Source organism: Fistularia commersonii, chromosome 1 (assembly GCF_037954325.1).
Source record: "Fistularia commersonii isolate RoL2024-O1a breed Wild chromosome 1, RoL_Fcom_v1.0, whole genome shotgun sequence".
Classification (NCBI taxonomy): domain Eukaryota; kingdom Metazoa; phylum Chordata; class Actinopteri; order Syngnathiformes; family Fistulariidae; genus Fistularia; species Fistularia commersonii.
This window is the reverse complement of record NC_141284.1, coordinates 15,654,728-15,674,889: the sequence shown is the minus strand read 5'-3', so window position 1 is coordinate 15,674,889 and position 20,162 is coordinate 15,654,728. Positions and strand designations below refer to the sequence as shown.

General features: G+C 45.0%; 1 protein-coding gene across 1 annotated transcript in view; it reads right to left on the bottom strand.

The window, feature by feature from the left end:
• mdga2a (MAM domain containing glycosylphosphatidylinositol anchor 2a) overlaps nt 1–19,948 on the bottom strand; it is a 40,657-nt gene extending 20,709 nt beyond the window's left edge. The window contains exons 1-7 of the mRNA XM_086150980.1: nt 19,234–19,948; nt 9,466–9,605; nt 8,131–8,305; nt 4,963–5,159; nt 4,537–4,669; nt 3,304–3,576; nt 46–375 (exon numbers count right to left, since the gene is read on the bottom strand). Coding sequence (XP_086007106.1) covers nt 46–375; nt 3,304–3,576; nt 4,537–4,669; nt 4,963–5,159; nt 8,131–8,305; nt 9,466–9,605; nt 19,234–19,306 — 1,321 coding nt within the window. The 5' untranslated portion in view covers nt 19,307–19,948. The remainder of the gene's footprint in view (nt 1–45; nt 376–3,303; nt 3,577–4,536; nt 4,670–4,962; nt 5,160–8,130; nt 8,306–9,465; nt 9,606–19,233) is intronic.
• Between the last annotated feature and the right edge of the window lie 214 nt (nt 19,949–20,162).

Sequence of the window (20,162 nt, the reverse complement as noted above, 5' to 3'; positions counted from 1 at the left end):
AAGCCCTTCCTCCCTGATTTGACCTCGCCTTACGCGGGGACTTACCGGTGGTGGACGAGATGTTGACGTCGATGCTGATCTCAGCGACGCCGCCGTTCCTCAGCGAGGCCACACAGGTGTAAGTGCCAAAGTCGGTGAACTTAAGGTCGATGATGTCAAGGTTGGTCGTCCCTGGCGAGGCCTCGGTGTCAGTGTGCGTGATGACCATCCTCTCAGAGCTCCGCAGCGGACGGCCGTTCTTCATCCAGGCGAACAGGAGCTCGTCGGGAGGTGTGGCCTCCACCTGGCAGCTGATCTTCACTTCACGGCCGATCTGGATGTTGTCATCGTTGTGATAGGGATCTGGAGTGATCCAGAACCGGCCTTTGCAAAGACCTAAGGAACCATTTCGTGAGGGAATATTGTTGTCTCATCAGCCTTTAAGTTTCAGATTTTACTTTGATGAGGACATAAATACACGCTGTTTTACTTCAATTCTTAACTACTTTTGTTTTTATTTACATTTTGCCAAATACTTGGGAGATTTTTTGTACTATGTATTGTACACTGTACTGTGTATAACTGTGTACATGGCAAACAAACCTTATTTCAAGCTTAATCTCGATTCAGATTTTATATAATTACTTCCTGGGATTTTATATTGAAAGAGCCCAAACTCATCCTAATCTCTGGCATGGAAGACTTTTATCACCCAAAGGTCAAAGGTCATCACACTGACCCAAAACCCTAAGATGTTATCCAACAGTCTTACCAATTTTCCATAATTTGTAAATATGACCGTGTCACGAGATCATGTGACATCGTGATGATGTCACAGGTCTGTGATATCACATTGACATGGATATGGGAAAGTGTGACTGAAAGCAAAAAAAAAAAAATGAGTTGGAATGAGTTGGAAATCACCTGAGAGACGAAAAAAAAAACCCGAAAGCATTCCCAGATTGTAAGGACAGTATGATGTCACAGCAGGGAGGGGCCGAACGCCACCCCCGGGCCATTTGACCCCCGAGCCGCTGGCATGATAAGAAGGTCATGTAACATTTTTGTCCGGAAACAATCAATGGCTGAAAATAAGCAGAATGCTGCTGTTGAAATCCTGTATATGTGTGTGTGTGTGTGTGTGTGTGTGTGTGTGTGTGCACGTGTGTGTGAATAACTGCAGCTTGATTGGCCTTGTTCATTTAGATAAAAGAAAGAAACGCCTCAGAACAAAAAGGCTTCTTGTTTCTCTGCATCAGGAAAAGGTCTGTTGCATAACGAGGTGCGGCACAGGAACACACGCACACACACACACACACACACACACACACACACACACACACACACACACACACGCTAACATTTAAAGGTCCTGTATGCGAGCTTGCAAGGATCTTTTCTCAGAAACTGAATGTAATCCCGGCAGTTGTTTTTATATTCAATCAGCTGATATGATTTCTTAAATCCATTCCAATGCCATGTTGGACCTACGGGTGCCCAGAGTGGACAAACTGATAATCATGGTGGCTTCATACTTCATACAGAGAGATTATCATAGCACTCCTTGTCAAATCTTCTCGCGGCAACAATTCCTTCTCTTGAAGACATTTAATCTCGCAGCCGAGAGGCCTCTTCAGTTCTTAGTCCTTAATGTTTTGTTTGCTTGTGATGTTGTGTGTGGGCGTAACCTCAAGTATTTAGTGCACTGCGAGATAACATTTGCAACAGATTAAAGAGCCTTTTTAGCACCAAATCTTAAAATTCGTAGAACTTAATATTGGCCGTTGTTATACATCCTGATAGTAGCTATTAGCCAGTGACGACTTGTGAGATTTGTTTTTGTTGATGGGGGGGTGGGATACTTGGATATGCCGAAGCATCATTCTCATCTTTCACATCCCTATTTTAAAAGAGTCGATCAAAATAAAAATACAGCACACCTGCAGTGCCTTTTTCACACCTCTGACTCAATGTAAATAAAACTCAGCTGTTGTGTCCTCCGGGCCGCCAGTATTCAAGTAATGAGGGGGGCTGACTGAGCATGTGGCATTTATAATAGGAGTCTAAGGTGATGTTTGCATCACTTGGCCGTTCACTCACCAAAAGAGACTACCGTAATTTCCGGACGATGAGCAGCGACTTTTTTCACGTAAACAACGATGCGGCTAATATATAGACTTTTTTGGGTCGGGGACACTAACAAGCTTCACGCCGCTAAAACGTTTATCCTCGTCACATCAGACCGATGAAATGACCGGGAAATTCTGAGTCTGTTCAACTCCGAGACCGAAGAAGACGACTTTGACGGTTTTAGTGCGCAGGAGGAAGCCCGAGATCGCGATCGGCCAGCCGGTGCGGCTTATATTGAGGTGCGCTCAATAGTCCGGAAATTACGGTACTTTAAACTGCATCCGAACGCAGGCTAACCGCGACATTCACCAGTATATGTCGTCTTTTTATATGTTAATGTTTTTTATGTGATTCTTCTGCTCTTCTTCTTCATATGACAGGTGGAGCGGCACCCTAGAGCCTTCTATTGACAGGCCACCACTGGTTGCCATACATCCTGTTAGTGGCTACAGCCTGTTAAAAGCAGCTATCCATCCTAAATCCCGTGCCTCCATTAGAACGACATTCCCCTGGAGAGACGATAAAGGTATAAGAGGACACGAATCCGAACGTGGAACATTCCTGTCCTGCGGGGCTTCACTTTGCCCAGTTCCTGTGAGTCCGTCCGTGAACTCCACACGTCGCTCCCATCGCCGGTTCCACACCAAACTGAACGTTCCGACGGACATCCGAGCGAAAAGGGCCTTGTTCTCGTTTTTCTGCTGGCTCTTCCGTGAGCGGGCGGGAATAAACAGCTAATCGCTGGCTAGCAGATGACGAATACGATGACATCACCAGAGCATCACACCAGTTCTGGTCTGGACCTGGGGACGCAGGACTGATGTGACCTGCTGGTTCTTGGGGATTTGAGTCCCCAAGGACTTGTTGCAACTACAGAATCTTTTTAATCCAGAGTATAGAAATGTCTTCTTATCTTGGTATTTATTATTATCATCTGTCTTTTAAAGTCACTCACTGCTTTATTAGTTTTACTCAACTTTTGGGAAGAAACTGATTTGATATAGCTTTACAACTGAAACTACTTATCTCTGAAAATTTCAGAGAACACATTTTTTTTTTTATTCTAAGGACAGTATGCTAATAATGCTAAAATTCCTAGAATGTATCTGTGTGCATGTGTCTGATTTTGGTTTTTCATATGTAAGAAGTATGTGACTACCCTGGATCAGTTTGTATGTTTTGCGTTTGTGGTACCTCTGACCAGGATGCTGGTCGACTTCCTGGCGGGATTTCCCACGTTGTTGGACGCCACACAGCTGTAAGCTCCGCCGTCATCCACGGTGATGGCGGGAATGGTCAGGGTCCCGGCCTTCACAACGCTCCTCTCAGGAAGCTCCCTGCCCCCAGGCCTCACCCACCGCAGCGAGGGGCGGGGGTCTCCAACCAACACCACACACACCAGTGTGACTGTCTCACCAGGGTTCACCACGAGAGGGTCGTCAAGGAGCAGCTTGATGGACGGGGGGGCTGGCGTTTTGGGGATGAGAGGGGTAATCACATGATCAGTTGTGTTGTTCAGGTGTTTACAGCATCACTTCAGCCTCACACTATGTATATAACTTGTCTATTTATAATCCTGTACTTACTCCAAGCTGGGATCTCTCACTTAAAATATTTCATTGTGCTTGTACAATGAAAAATCTTGAATCTAGAATCATCACGTCATTTCTCATTATTGTAACTGTTTAGATTTTGACATTATCGGAATATATATAGGTATAGGACTTTTTCCGTATCCATATAAGGAAGTCCTGGAGGAAACACAAAATCTATTATACAGCGGGAGGACATTCTAAAAGTATTTTATGAACCAGTTTGGCAGAACTGGACTCAAATCTGTTTCTTCGAGAAGCTTCCCGTCCTGCGATGGCGTCAGGCTGTAACCATGGAAACGCCTCGTCATCGTATAAATAAAACCCTGCGTCTGCAGAAAAGCAGCTGAAGGCAGAAATAATAATGAGGGAGGATAAAAATAGCCCCCGTCCACCTCCGATAATCCCACATCATGTAAATCCAATCAGCCGCAGCGGGCAGAGCCTCCAGACGCCGCCATTTTTAACCCTTTACAGGAAGAATACAATCTATATAACGTCAGAAGGTAAAGTTTTATGTTCTCCAAACAAAAATTGATGGACGACATAGAGAGCAAATTGATGGAGAAAAAGGAGAGAATCAGACCATTACTGCTTTTAGTATCTATCCCTCTTATCGAGAGGGCGGAGTCAATGACAGCTGTCACCGGGGAAAAAGGCCGAGTTTGACCTGGACAGATCGGCGGTCAATTATCCAAACATTCACTCTTTCATTCACACCTACAGATAAATTACAGTCTTCAATGAACTGTTTTAAGACTGTGGGAGGAATAAGAGAAAGTGGAATGTGTATGTATCTGTGTGTGTGTGTGTGTGTGTGTGTGTGTGAACGTACCAGTGTGGTTGCTCAGAGTGAACTGAACCTTCTTATCTTCGATGCCACAGACATTTTTGATGGAGGCGATGCACGTGTAGTTGGCAAAGTCCTGTGGACGGAGATTCTTCAGCTTCAGGATCTTTGTCTCGCCCTACAGAACGCACAAATGTGCGTGCGCACAAACACACAAATGATCACGTGGTGATATATCCAAGGCTATCTTGTGATTTTTGATTCCAAAATTGGATTTTCTCAAAACACCATATTTGTAATTTCATTTTTTCAGAACCCTAAAGAAAGAAAAAAAAAGAGGACGAGGCTGAAAAGGAGGAGACTTATAATTTCAGCTCAAGAAAACCTCACTTGTGTGCTTGTTCTACTGTCAAATAGAGACAAGAACCGGGTTCTAACAAGCTCTGAGCTGAAGATGGTGTCGCCTCTCACCTGTGTGAAGAAAGGTTCATAGATCTCCACGCCGGCATCGGAGGCTTGGGACAGCATCTGACGTCCTCGCTGCCAGGTGTAGTGGAGGGGAGGGTTGGAGGTGGACACGCAGCGCAGGAACACGGTCCGCTCGAAGTAGAACTGCTCCTTCATCTCGCCGACGCTCTGATGCACCGTGATGAGCGGATCGTCCAGGTCTGGGGGCAGAGTCACGCGCTGATTGGCTACTGAGGCTGTTAAGACTGAAGAGCTGTGAGCTGCAGCTTTCAGACCAAACTCCATTCAAAAATCAAGGAATTTAAAGGGTGACCAAGATGGTATTGTCTCATTTGATCAATATTGGTACAAGCTAAATAAAAACGCTTAAGACCACCCAACATACATATTTGTTTGTGTAAAATTGTTGAGGTTCTCTTTGGGAGTGATGAGGACTGATAGGGACCAGGAATGAGTCCATTAGAGGGACAGCGCATGTTAGATGTTTTGGAGAGAAGGTCAGAGAAGCCAGACTGAGATGGTTCGGTCATGTACAAAGGAGGGATAGTGAATATATTGGTAGAATGATGCTGGAATTGGAGCTGCCAGGCAGGAGGTCTCGAGGAAGACCAAAGAGAAGATTTATGGACATAATGAGGGAGGAAGTTAGTTGGTGTGAGAGAAGAGGATACAGAGAATAGGGTTAGATGGAACCGCAGAAGGGAAAAGCCGAAAGGAAAAGAAGAAGAAGATGATAACATTGTAAAAAAAACTTTTCACTCGTAGGCCACCATTGTTGTTTAAGACGCAATGCTGTCTCGGTAGTGACGTCATGAGGTTGACCTGGATTCAGTTCCGGTATTTACTCTACAGCGCAAAAACGCGTCATCTGTGCAACACTTTTCATTTGAACCCGAGAGAGACGCGTGTGAGTAGGATAACGCTGACGACAGAAGTCAAACTGCCCTTAAAAATGAAGACGAACAAAGACGCGAAGAGGCAAGAGTCGGCCAAAGTCGCCGGTGTGCGTGAGGCAACTGTGTTGCTATGCCGACAGGAAGAGAGAGCATCCGTTGTAAGTTTCACTTTTTGTCATCCGCTGTTTACTGTAGCCTTATGGACTGCCGTGCTAACCGACAGGGTGACTCGTTGTCAGCTTCCTCCGTGATCATACCGGTACCCGGTCTTTCGACATCAGATGCTACTTCTGCAGTAGTGGGTTGTTGACATCCTCACAGGAGAAGATCCAGCGTCTCCTGCCTGTGGCGTTCCTTTGAACGAGCTTCGCTTGTTTCCCGAGGACCTTTTGTATGCTTGCGAAAGCAAACTGTAGGCATGGTGTTTGGCTTTAGTGTCATTTCAAACTAGCAGTAAATGTGAGCTCTTTCAGCAGCTTAGCTCAGCTAAATGCATCCTTGAATCCTTGAAATGCATCCGGAGAGAAGCGGCGAGAAAACAGACGCGAATCCATTGGAAGTTGTGTACGTCCACAAGCAATTTCCAACGCCTTTCTTCTCTCCTTGTCCCCTGGAAAGCTTTATAGACTAGTATCAGATCCTTTGTTACCCTTGGACTGGAAATTGCACCCAAAAACAGCCAAATGTGGCATTATTACCGTATCTAACGTACCGACCCAATTCTGTATACATCATTAACCCAACATGCATTGCACTAGTAAAACAATGGTGGCGTCCCTGGGTTAAAATATGTCTTAATAATGGAGATTTTTAAAGAATTAACAATTCTTTGTGTTTTTTAACAACATATTCTAGCATGAGACAAACATTAAGGCATGTCTATGCCTATTAGTCATCCCAGGCGGCGTTCCCTCTGAGGAAAATGCTCTCATGCCGGAAGATTTGAAATCTGTGTGTGAGGCACAAATAAACATAATAATTACAAATTCATACTTTTTTAAGGTCATTCATGGTTCGTTTACCAATTTTTTGTGTTTTATTATTGGATTAGTATAATAGTATTATAGTATCACTGTTTAATAATTACGGAGGCCCAGTGTTATCTTGTTGAGCACAGAGCTTCCTGGTTGACTGACCAATCAGATGCTCTCTTGCTTCTGACATTGAGCATTATAGATGCCTGCAAGAAAGCCTGCAAGCCCTGAAGGGAACACTCAGCAGCCCCGGTGCGTTCAGGTACTTTTCCTGGAAGCCACCGCTCAAAAAAAACATAGTGGGAGCTTCAAGTAGGTCGATGACAATCAGCCAACAACAAGCCCACAACAGTTTGTCCCCATGAGAGGACATTTAGGTCAGAGCAGCCTCCATGACACCAGCTGGCCTCCCCAGCAACAATTCCAGTGCTTTTACTGTCATTACTGTAGTAACACTATCAGAAGGGAAATATCATTTGATGGGAAAATAAATCAAAATCTCTGTCACTGTATTATAATCATGATTGAGTAAGTTATCTAATGTGTTTTTATTAGTCTTCTTTTTCTTTCGTCTTTTCCCTTCAGGGGTCGCCACAGCGAATCAACTTTCTCCATCTAACCCTATTTTCATATTTAATTACATATTCATAAACATATTTAAACACAATGGAATAAGTTTTGAGTTTCAATAAGTATTGCTTTAATGTAATCTTTGAATTTTTTTTTGAGGTTCCTCTTTATTTACTGGTATTTTTTCTAACATTTTATCATTCTATTCTAACTAACTTTGGTCCATTTCTGTTATTTGATGTTTGTTTTGTAAAATAATTTGCAGTATCTTTGATTTGAAATAATGTGATTCGTTACTGTAGTTAGAGAATTATTTGGAGTAAAATAGTAAAATAACCTTTTTTGACAGATTACTGAATATAAATTTAAACATCTTTATTTGTTTTGGCATTAATAATACTTAAAAATAATGAATGAATCAAATTCTGCAGAAAAATATTTAATTGCAAAACTGTAGGACTCATTCTTTGTGACACTGAAAATCATTAACTGATCACCTCTTGACATGTTGTGTTTTTGACAGTGACTTGAATTCTTTCTTCTATTTTTGTGTGTGCGTGTGTGTGTGTGAGTGTATATAGATACACAATTGTTATTTTGTTGAGATTTTCAGATCCTGGCCTCCTCAGATGGGAGAATCAGAGTCCCCTGTTACAGGCAAATGCCTGTGTAAGTGTGTGTGTGTGTGTGTGTGTGTGTGTGTGTGTGTGTGTGTGTGTGCGCGTGCTCACAGTAGACGTCCACCCTGATGGACCGAATGGCAGGGGCCCCCTGTCCGTTCTCAGCCTTGCAGTAATAGCGCCCCCCTTGGTGGCGCCTGATATTTGTAATCCTCAGAGTTTCGTTGTGAAGCGAAGCGTCATCCGGACGATCTAAAGCTCCACCCGCAGTCTTAGTCCAGCGAATCTACCGGAAGAAGGTCAGAGGAGGTTCATGGGGAAGTGAGCATTTCTGAATAATGTCCTCCGAGACAACGTCATGAAAAACATCTTGACCTTCAACATTTATGAGCAACTGCCAATTATTTTTCAATTTTTACTAGCTCTGTTCACGAGCTTTATTCATGGTTTCTCGTCAAATAACATGCATTGTTATTATTATTATTATTATCTAAGTTCCATTTTATTTACAACTTAAATTTAGATTAAAAAATATATTTTCAAGAACAATTTTGACATGAAACTATTGACAAGTTTCAAACGTGACCTGATTGCTACAATTACAGTTGATTATAGATTAATACACTTATTAGAAACATAGGTGATTGAGCAGCGGTGTGTGTGTGTGTCGGTGTGTGTGTGTATATGTGAGAGCGCGAGTGTGTTGCAGCCTCTCGGCCAGATTTGTCCCCGTTCAGCAGCTGTTGGTCACTTTTCCCTCCATCTGCTCTGTTCTGTCCTCCATCATCCTCCTCTCCTCCATCTGTCCCCCCTCCCAATCTTTCCCAACACACACACACACACACACACACACACATACACACACACACACATCTGACTGTTCCAACAGGAAGTTTTTAGTTTTGTTCTTCAAATTAATACTTGCTGTATAATCAAGATCTGAATCACATTAAACAATCAATAATCTTACCAAAGTTCAATTAGTGATCTGTGACCACGTCTTGCCAACGTACAACCCCCGCCCTCAGGCTGGATGACACACGGACTCCGGCCAAGAGGAGTTTAATCACATTCAAACATTCCAGGAAACCTGGATCTGGATTCTCAGTGTCAGGACACTCTGGGTCATATCAACTCGCTGGAGATCAGATCTGTTCGGTCCACAAATACCTATGAACTCCATCATGTCCAAACAATCATATCCGATCAGCCTAACCGTTGCTTCCTGTAGCCCATTAACTCATCTTGGGCTTCTTATGCCGCGGAATCTCAACAAGAAATGGACTGAACGGCTCCAGGTGTTTTGACCCTCATCTTCACCCCAACTACCCGTCTACACTTGGCGATAACAGTCGACAAAAGAGCGAACCCCCGGTGTGCGTGCTCTCCTATGCACTCAGTCTTTTTCTGGGTTCTCCTATGTTCCGCAATGTTCCGTGGGCGTACCTTGGGCCGAGGATGTCCGGTCACCACACACTGCAGCTCCAGGGTGCCCCCCTCCCTGACGGTGTAAACTCTCTCACTCTGTGGCTCTTCCTCCAGGTCACAGCTGCCTGTGGAGTGCTGGATGCGAACAGTAGGGGGCGCTGTGGGAAGGCACACAGCCAGACGGTGGCGTCAGTGTTTATCGATTATCCACCGGGGGCATCGAGAAAACTTCATTCAACATTAATAACGACAAAATGCCATATTTTTTATAAGGTGAGGGAAGAAAATATGAAAAATGCACACACACGCAGACAAAGAATCCCAAAAACATCTGAAAGTCTGCAGCCTGTAGAAAATTTCAGCCGCTTCCGTGGTAACCGATGAGGCAATCCGGTGCCTACCTCCGGCGGTCGGAAACATCAGACAAATAAACAAACGCATACGTTTGATGGGATCTAAAACCAGGATCTTTTACGGGGGTCTTTGACGTCATTTGGAAATCAATAATCTAAACGGACTGATTTTAAACATTTGACAGAGAGAATGATGAAAACTCTCCTTCCCCGGGGAAGTTTGTTGAAAACTTTTCTTCAGTCTGTCTGACAGACGTCAGCTGTGACATGTAGAACAGGAAGCCAATTTAAAATATACAAGCGCGAAAAATGTTCCATGAGTAAAAGAATGAAATTTACCCACTTCTGGCCACAGAAATCAAAATGTTTCAAACGATTGAATGTCATTTGAAAACAAATGAGGCCGGTAGGCCACATTTGAGGGGCATAGTGTCCCCGAACTTTGACTTCCATCCCTTCGGTTTGCAAGATTAGATTTGGAAGTCTAGAAAACGAAACACCTCAGGTTCCTACGTAGGGCACCACCGGGAGGCAGAGGGGATGAAGAGGAGGTGATGAGGAGGAGGAGTATGAGGAGGAGGTGTTTTTTGAGGGTCTGACTGTCCTACTTTCGCTGACTTTCTATTTTTAGATTTTGGTTTTTTTTTTTTTTTGATCTGTCCTGCAGTGACAATGTTTGCTGCTTCTGTCATCAAATACACACACACAAGCACACATACACACACACAGTTGTGTGAATCATGTAATATTAGTAAGACATTCCCCAAAATTGGACATGACCTTCAGAATAAAGAGAAAAGAGTTTGTGTGTGTTTCTCTCTCCAAGGACTATGATATTTATTCATTCATGTCAAGCAATTCAGCAGGACTTTAGTGTCCATTGTACTAGAACCTGGATTTGGTTCAGGTCCTGATCTTGACCTCGAGTCAGCATCTCCTCACTGAGATTCCGCTCACAGTGTTATGTAACCCCTCCCTCCCCCCTGCCGACAGTCAGCGGGACGGGAGAAAAAATAGCTGACATCTGATTGGTTCCTGTAGCATGAATGAGACATCCTGAGGCGGCGGTGTATGCGCCTACACCACTGTACACAACTACAACCACACACCCGGACACAAGTACTCACCTCTACACAACAACTACACACACGTACGCAACTACAACGACACACGGTAGCGCAGCTATTAGCGCTCCTGCTTCACAGCTAGAAGGTCCCAGGTTCGATTCCCGGGCCTGATGGAGTTTGCATGTTTTCTGTGTCTGCGTAGGTTTTCCCAACCACTAAAAACATGTACAATAGGTCAGGATGAATACGAGTGTGTTTGTGAGCGCAACTGTGGGACATGCATGCATATTAGCCCATGGCTACAATCCGGGGTGGTGCGTTGACATGCGTGTGTCATGTGTGTCCATTAACATGCACTGTCCCAACCAAATAGAACAATTGAGAAGAACACACTTGCAGGTCCTTGAGGTCACAAGGGCCTTGTCTGGCATGATTGTTGTAACCTGTATTTTGATACCCCAACACCTGGGCTGTAGTCAGTCTATCACAGTGTGGCTTTGAATACCATAGTAACCATCCAACATCTTGGAGGACATCTCCAGGTGCACCATGTGATAACAGAAAGTGAGGAAACACTGTACAGCTTAACTTCTTACTGCTCATCATCAGTGTGACAAGAGACAGGATGCACAGTGTCTAATGACAATGTGTGTGTGTGTGTGTGTGTGCTGACCAAGGTGATTCAATCAAATAAATACTTAAGTAAACATAATGAACCTCAATCTATCTAAGATACACAACTGATGATGCAACATAAGCACACACACTTACTCAGGTGTACACAAACACACATAGAGAAGACACGCAAAACCACCAGGAAAAAAAGAGATAGCACACACACACAAACACACACAGATTTCCCTCCAGAACCAGAGTTTTACCCTCTGAGTTGAAACTCACTAATTCGTCCACCTCCACACATGTGGGTGATCGATGAAACCCCACCTACCGCTTCTTAGTTGGTAAGGTACTGATGATGTCATTGGGTTAAACCAAGTGGAGGATGTTTTGGTCCAAATGCTTCTCTCTTTCTGAGGCAATGAAATGTTCATTTAGCGTCCTAACTTGAATTTACCGTTATTCCTTCCAATTCACTTAGAAATTGACATCCTTTTTGATTTTAGATCATTTTTCAGGAAGCTTTTGTGAAATTGTTTAACTTTACAATCATTCAGTTAAAGATGAAAAGTTTGACTTTTAAAGGACAAACTTTAGGAACATGCTTCATATGCCAACTGCTGACGGGCTGGCTTGTGGCTAGGTGATTGCAAGGGGCTCCGCAGGGCCAGAGCAACCAATGTGACTGTATGATTGTGTCTGATCTTTGACATTTCATCATGAGTGGGAATATGATAAACATGACAACCAGATAACAACATAACACTTGATTGACAGGCTGTTTGTTGAAGAAGCTTTTTAAGACCTCAACTAAGGCTATGTTACAATCTTCTTCTTCTTCTTCCTCTTCTTTTCCTTTAAGCTGCCCTTTTCTGGGGTCAGTACAGTGAATCATCTGCCTCCATCACACCCTCTCTGTATCCTCTCCTGTCAAAACAACTGAATTCATATCCTCTTCTACTCTATCCATAAATCTTCTCTTTGCTCTTCCTTCCTCTAGGCCTCCAGTACCAACCCCAGCATCCTTCTACCAATACATTCACTATCCCTCTTCTGTCCATGTCCAAACCATCTCAGTCAGGCTTCTCCGACCTTACCTTCAAAACATTTAACATGTCCTTTCCCTCTGATAGGCTCATTCCTGATCCTATCCATCATCATCACTCCCGAACCGTAATATCCTTATCTCCGCTACCTCCAGCTCCGCCTCCGGTCTTTTCTTCATCGCTACTGTCTCTAAACCATACACCGTCACTGGTCTCACCACTGTCTTATAAACCTTTCTTTTCACTCTACCTGATACTCTTATCACACATCACACCTGACACTTTTCCCCAACCGTTCAAACCTGCTTGCACACGTCTCTTCACCTTTTTCACACTCTCCTTTGTTCTGGACATTTGACCCTACAGTGCTTAAAAGTCTTCAACCTTCTTAACATTAGGTTAGGAAGGCCCTTTATTCATCCCCGGGGGGAAATTCAGAGTAACGTCACGAAGGCATGCAATAATACTTGTAAAATACAACACGATGAAATGTTTTAAAGTGTATGGTGTGCATTGTGTGGCATACCAGCTGGCACAAACAGAACGGTGGGGAATGTTTGCATTGATGTTTGTTCCCTGTGTAGAGCTAGAGAGCCACATGGCGTATGGAGGAATCATCTCCTCAGTCTGCCAGTGGAGACAGTGGATGCAGTGGACTGTCCATGATTGACAGGAACCTGGTCAGCTCCTGTCGCTCTGACACAGAAATCAAGTTACCAAGCTCCATGCCAGCAACAGAGCCCCAAACCAGTTTTCCCAGATGTGAGACGACCCTCTTTTTTATACTACCTTCCCAGCACATTGTTGTACGGAAGAGCAGACTCGCCACAACAGTCTGTTAGAACATCTGCTGCACTTTTTTGCGGATGTTGAAGGACCCCTGCCATCTGAGGGAGTACAATTGAGAGCATCGACCTCTCCTGTACAGAGCATCTGTATTGGTAGTCCAGTTCAGTTGATCTTGTAACACACCCAGGTATGTGCAAGACTGTGCAAACCCTACATAGTCGCCGTTGGTGGTCACAGGCTCCAGGTGAGGCCTGGGCTTCCTGGAATTCACCACCATCCAATTGGTCTTGGTTGTGTTAAGGTGCATGTGGTTGTGGCCGCACCAAGCATCAAAATCCTGGATCAGTTTCCTGTACTCCTCCTGTCCCTTTCTGAGCTGTGTCATCTGCAAACTTCCACTCTTGATAGGACTCTAAGTTGTATTGATAGTCCACCTTACAAACTAGCGAAACCACATTCCTCTGCAGCGCTCCCATGCTGCTAACCGCTGTCCCAGTCCCCCAGTCGCGCAAAATGAAGTCTGCAAGTCAGGTCGTCTCCGATCCATGCCACCAGGTGTGACACCTGGTGGCGCCATTATCAGCGGGGGCTGGATGGTATTGAAGGCTCTGAAGAAGTACGAAAATATAATTCTTAAAGCACTGCTTCCTCTGTCCCAATGAGAAAAGGATCATGCATACAATGGTCCTTCTCCACTCTCACCGTCTCCTGGTATGCAAAAAGGCGTTGGCATGGCAGACCAGTGACCTCAGGCGGTGTATGATAGCCACTTCATGGTCTTAATCTCATGTGATCTCAGGGCAACCACCCTGAGGTCATTCAGCTCTCAAAGATGTGGTTTCTTTGGGTTTAATACGGTGCAGGTGTGTCCTCTGCCGCTGGAGTATCTTCCCATGTTCCGCGCTCAGATTGAAGATGCGCTGTCGAGGATCTCCCAGCTCCACCTGGCAGGCCCTCAGCAATCGTCAGGACCCGCTGATTTGCTTGGGGCAGAACCACCTCAGCTCTGCTTATACCTTGGCTGCAATGATTGTGGGTAGGGAGACAGCACTTGGGGGTATGGAGAGAGAGGGGGGGGGGATTACTGTACTCTGAAGTTGTTTAGTTGGTTTGCTAGTGGTTTCATAACAGTCTCTTAGAGCGTGTCCTCAGGAGACCACTTCATTAATGAACATGTGGTGGTGGGTAGCTACCTCCCTCCAGGTTTATTGTGAGGCTGAAGCAGGATATGCTTGTGCTCTGCTTTTCCCAGTGCAGGCAGCAGGATGGTACGTTTGCGTAGTAAGCAGGTAGTATTATCTCAAGAGTCACATGATCACAGTCCCCAGAGATAAACAGAGGTGCCTCGGGATGCTGTGTGTGTAATTTAGCAACAGCGGCATGAATGACACAACACGCTACCTCTGCATCGGCTCAAAGACGGATGTAAACGGTGACTACAATGGCATGTCCAAAGTCTCTGGACAAGTAATAGGGATGCAAACTTCAAGCCAAAAGTTGAATGTCCCTGCAGCAGCTTGAGAGTTTGTTCACCTGCTCAGGACAACAGCACCTTGTGTTCACGTAGAGTCCTCATTCGGGACCCCACGGGCTTTTTGTATCTCTGTCCACCTGACGGTGCTGAAGCCGGGTAGCTCAACATAAGCATCCAAGGTGCCAGTCGTAAGCCATGTTTCAGCAAATCAGTCACAGAAGGCACTGTATGCTTGTATCGCTACTTCTTCGCTGGCTGCTAAGGTTTTAGCTTGGCACAGGCTCTGCAGCCAAGATACGGCCTCCCCACCTCGTCAGGTAAATCGGGAACCACACCGACGTAAGACTCAGGGGATTTCCTCGAATGGACTCGATTAGTCGTGTGAGAATTTATATCTGGAAGTGAGGCAAAACCAAAAGTGAAAAAAGCAACCAAAAAAGCAGAAAAAGACCTTTAGCTCTGAGAACGGCTGGACAGGGAGGCACTTGGGCAGCACTAGAAAGGTAATGGCTCTGCTTCCAGTAACCTCATCGTTACACTTTGGTCCTTCTCATCCATACACATATTCTGTACTGCTGCGGTTAACCTTCATTCCGCTCCTTTCCATGGCATACCTCCACCTGATCCCTGCTCTCTACAGATCACAATGTCATCTGCAAACATCATCGCCCATGGAGATTCCTGTCGAACCTAATCGCTCAGCCTGTCAGCCATCACCGTCACAAACAAGAAGGGGCTCAGAGCTGATCCCTACAGCATCCTTCCTCCATCTTGAACTCCATTATCAACCCCTAAAGCTCACCGCACCACTGTCTTACAGCTCTTATACATGTACTGCATAGGTCTAACTCACTTCTTTATCACTCCAGACTTCCTCACGAAGTACCAGAGTTGGTCTCGGCACCCCGTCGTAAGCTTCTTCTAGATCTACAGAGACACAGCGCAGTTCCCTCTGACCTCTGTACTTCTCTATCAACATTGTCAAAGCAAATACCGCATCTGCACTTTCTTGGCATGAAACCATACTGCTGCTCACAAAGATTCGCTACCTTCCACTACACTTTCCCATACCTTCATTGTGCGGCTCATCAACTTTATTCCTCTATAGATAACGCAATTCTGCACAACTCCCTGGTTCTTAAAATGGGCACCAGCACACCTCTCCTCCATTCCTCCAGCATCCCTCTCACTCTCTAAGATCCTGCGGAATAATCTAGTCAAAAATTCTACCGCTGCCTCTCCTCGACACTTCGATACCTCCACAATTATATCATCCGGGCTAACTGCTCTTCACCTTCTTCTGTGCCCTCCTTACTTCCCCTTTACTAATCTCAGCTACTTCCTGGTCCACAATGGTTAACTCTTCTACTCTTCATCCCCCCTAATTTCCCTGATTCATTAGCTCTTCAAAGTGCTCTTTCCATCTTCCCATCACTCTTCTGTCAATAAATTACCCTCTCTATTCTTAAACACCCAAATCTGCTGCACGTCCTTCACATCTCCATTCGTCTATTGACATTACTATAATAATCTACACTAATATTGATCAGGGTTGAATAATAATTATAGCTGACTGATTCATTTCATTGATCATGACTGGAAGCAACTCAAGAAAATAAACTTCACTAAAGTTTGTTTTCATATTGATTTTAAAAAGACATGTATTTCTGTTAACTTTCAACCCCTGAAAATAAAAACTCCTAGAGCTTCAGATCCGGCTTGTCTGAGTGGGGAACCTAGTTCTGTCAGCAGAACTGGACCTGAGGTGCTAAATTTGATTCAGGAATTGTTGTCTGTTTCATCTCTTCCTCTTTTTCTGTCTGTTTTGCCTCAGTTTCTTGAATCTTCTCAAAGCAAAAGAAAATCCCTTTCCTGCTTTATCTGGATACAAACAAACACAAAGTGAACATTATGGAAAAAATGACCAGAAATACAAAATGAATACGCTAATTTATCTACTCATTTTGACCAAAACCCTGCAAAATCTGTAGCTGGGAATTTGGATTGTTTCAAGGGATTTGACCTGAACTGGCCAGAGAGAGGAGGATAGAGAGGAGGCCCAACAGGAAAGGACAGAGAGACAGAAGGACAGATGGAAGGGGATAGAAGGACAGAGAGACAAGGACGGGAGGGGGCCAGAAGGACATGGGTGAGGATGAAGGTCAAAGGCCAGGATGTGTTTTGGAGTCTCAGCTGCTGGAGGTTTTACCTCTGTTTCCCGATTCTACGTCCTAATCCCAATCTTTCCTCGTTTCCCTCCCTCATTCACTAACCCCACCGCCATTCCAGGCAGCGTTTCCTCGCAGGATATAAGTAACATCAGCGTGATGTAATACACCTCCTCGCCCTCTAATCTGTGACATATAAGATTACCCATAATCCCCCCTATTCTGTGACGTCACACACACACACACACACACATACACCCACACACACAGAGGGCTACAGCTGCCAAGATGAAACTGTTGAGTCAAAACTGAATCTTTTCCAACAAATCAGACGTTTTATAGTCGAAAGTTTCACGTCACGAGAGCCTTTCATCAACACCAGATGGAAATCAAATTTCTCGGTCATTTCCGGTTTGTTCTTAACTTCCGGTTCCTTCAATCTTCATCTCTCTTTGCTGATCATTTTACTGTCAACATTCTGAATTTTCCACCCTTTACTTGGTCCAAGAAAACACACACATGGCAACAATGCTTCCCTGTTCACTGAGAGTCTGTGATTTTACAGAAACTTGAAAGTTGGATGAGTCACATGACCAGATCGATGCCGTTCTGAAGATAAAAGAAGATGGAGATGATAAAGATGTCAGTGTTTATGTGAAGTGAACAAAAGGGCTTTTAGTTTGTCATTAGACCCTCAGGGTTGGATTTGCAGAATAAACTGAGACAAACCACACACACACACACACACACACACACACACACAATGCACAGCAGCTGCCAAGATAAAACTGTTAAGTCAAAACCGAATAATCAAACGTTTTAGACTCAAACCTTTCATCACGAGAACCTTGCAAGAACAACATTAAAACATTCAAACAATACAAGAACCTTTCAAGAAGATGACAACATTTAAACAACATAAGAATCGTTCAAGAACATAATGATCTTTAATCACGATGAGAACATTTCAAGATATTGGGAACTTTTGACACAAGTACATTTTCACAATGCAAAAGTACAACACAAGAACCTTCAATAACATGAAAACATTTCAAGAACATAAAGATGATGAAAAGTGTTGATATTAAATGAACAAAAGACCTTTTAGTTTGTCAGTAGCCCCTTGGGATCAGATTAACTGAATTAACAGAGACAAAGCAGAGGTCAGAGGACACGTGTGTGTGTCCTCTGACACGCACACACACACACACACACACACACACACACACATACATACACATATGCTGTGAACTTCAGATGAAAACACACAGCACAGTCACAGTTGAAAGGTCACATGATGGCGTCTCACTGGTCGCGGATAAAACAATTAAAACGCTAGAGATCACGTGAGCGTCGGTTCAGGCCGCATGTCTTGTCCATCATAGCTAAGGCCAACCCACGAACAGCCGCTGACCCATGCAAGCCTGGATAGCAAACATCCAGAGAGGTGAAGATGTGGGACATTTGACTGATATTCATTTAGATCCACTGACTTAAACACATATCTCCCCAACGTATTCCCCCTTGCCATTTATTTATTTTTATCTACTTATTTTATTCTATATTTGTCTGCAATTAAACATCTCTCACAGGCCTTTAATACTGTTTACTCTTACAGTTAATTGATTGCATACAAAATGAATGTCCTTATGTTTCCTCATGCCCGTTTGTATCATTCACATTCAATTCTATTTAGCCATGTTTGACTGTACATAAGTATTGTCTGTTTATATCATATGTGCTCAATGAAAAATTAAAATAAAAAAAATAAAAGATATGGGACTGACACCTACGACTTCCTGTTCACGGTCATGTGACACTCGAAGTGATTGACAGCTGTTCATGAAACTCCGCCCACAAGGTTATTTAAATTCGAGCCTCTCTACCCTTTTCTCCATTTCTGTCGGGAAAAATATCAAGACAAGAGAAAGAAAATCCAAAAGGTGGCTCTTAGCTAGTCACATGACGAGGAAAGTTGGAACAAGATATAAATAATGAGTCAGTACTTTTCAAAGTGAAAAGTAATCGATTACTCTAGAGTAACGGCACGGTGTGCGGTCGTCTACCTGTTGAGTCTTACATGCATAAACACACACACACACACACACACACACACACACACACACACGCTCAAACGCGCATACGTGCACACATGCTGCAAATCCCTCAAAAGGTCACGTTAATGGTGTGAATCGAGAATCTCCGTTAAATCGCTCTGACGTCACATGAGCCGAACATTTCACTCACACTCAGCGTGACGTGGGTACTCACCGTACACGCCCTGGCCGCCCGCGCCACGCAGGACGCCGCCGACCAGCCACAGGAGACCGAGCACGAAGCCCATCCTGTCCGCGACCGCCGGCCGCCGATGCGCCGCGTCTCCCCGCCGGAGGACGAGCGTGTCCGTCCGGCCCGCCGCCGCTCCGCCTCCGCCCGCCGCCGCCGCCACCTCCTCTCCGGCCGCCGTCCCTCCGCACGGAATGCGGTCCGGTGACCGGTTCTCATCCAAAAATCCCGAATGATCCCCCACCACCACCACCACCACCCGCCGGCAGCCCGCCCTCCTCCCTCCCCACCCACCCCACCGCTCCCCGGTCAGATGAGACGAGCAGGTCCTGCGGTGCTCATACCGGACCGCGCGAACAGCTGTGGGGGCGACGGGCGGCGGAGATGCGGGGGAAGCGGCCGCCTCAGCTGCGTCTCCTTGGTGGTGACATTGTGGGATACCGAGTCACACTTGCGTTAAAAGGGAAAAAAAAAAAAAAAAAAAAAAAACGTCAGCACGTCCGGTTCCTCCGGTGCGTCCCCCGCTGCCCCTCCAGCCGACTCCCCCCGGTCCTCCGTGTCACTTGGTCCGAGTTACGGTCCGTCAAGCGCTCGGTGCCCGCGGTGGCTCCGGTACCTTCAGCGGCTCGTTGTGGCGCGTCAGGCCGGAAGTAAAGGACAGGATTTGGTCTCCGTGACGCTCCGAGCTCCGCGGCTGGGGATGGACTAACGGTCAGTACGGGAGGTGGATCCTGCCGGTACGAGACGTCACTCGGGGAACCGAGTGCCGAAGTCCAGCGAGGCTGCTTCTGGAAACAGATTTTCAAAATAAAGCAATGCATGGCTGCGCAATGATGACATTCTTTTCATCGACTTTTTCAAAATAAAGACAACAAACGGTCAGTCCGAGATAAACAAACTAACAATTATAATTG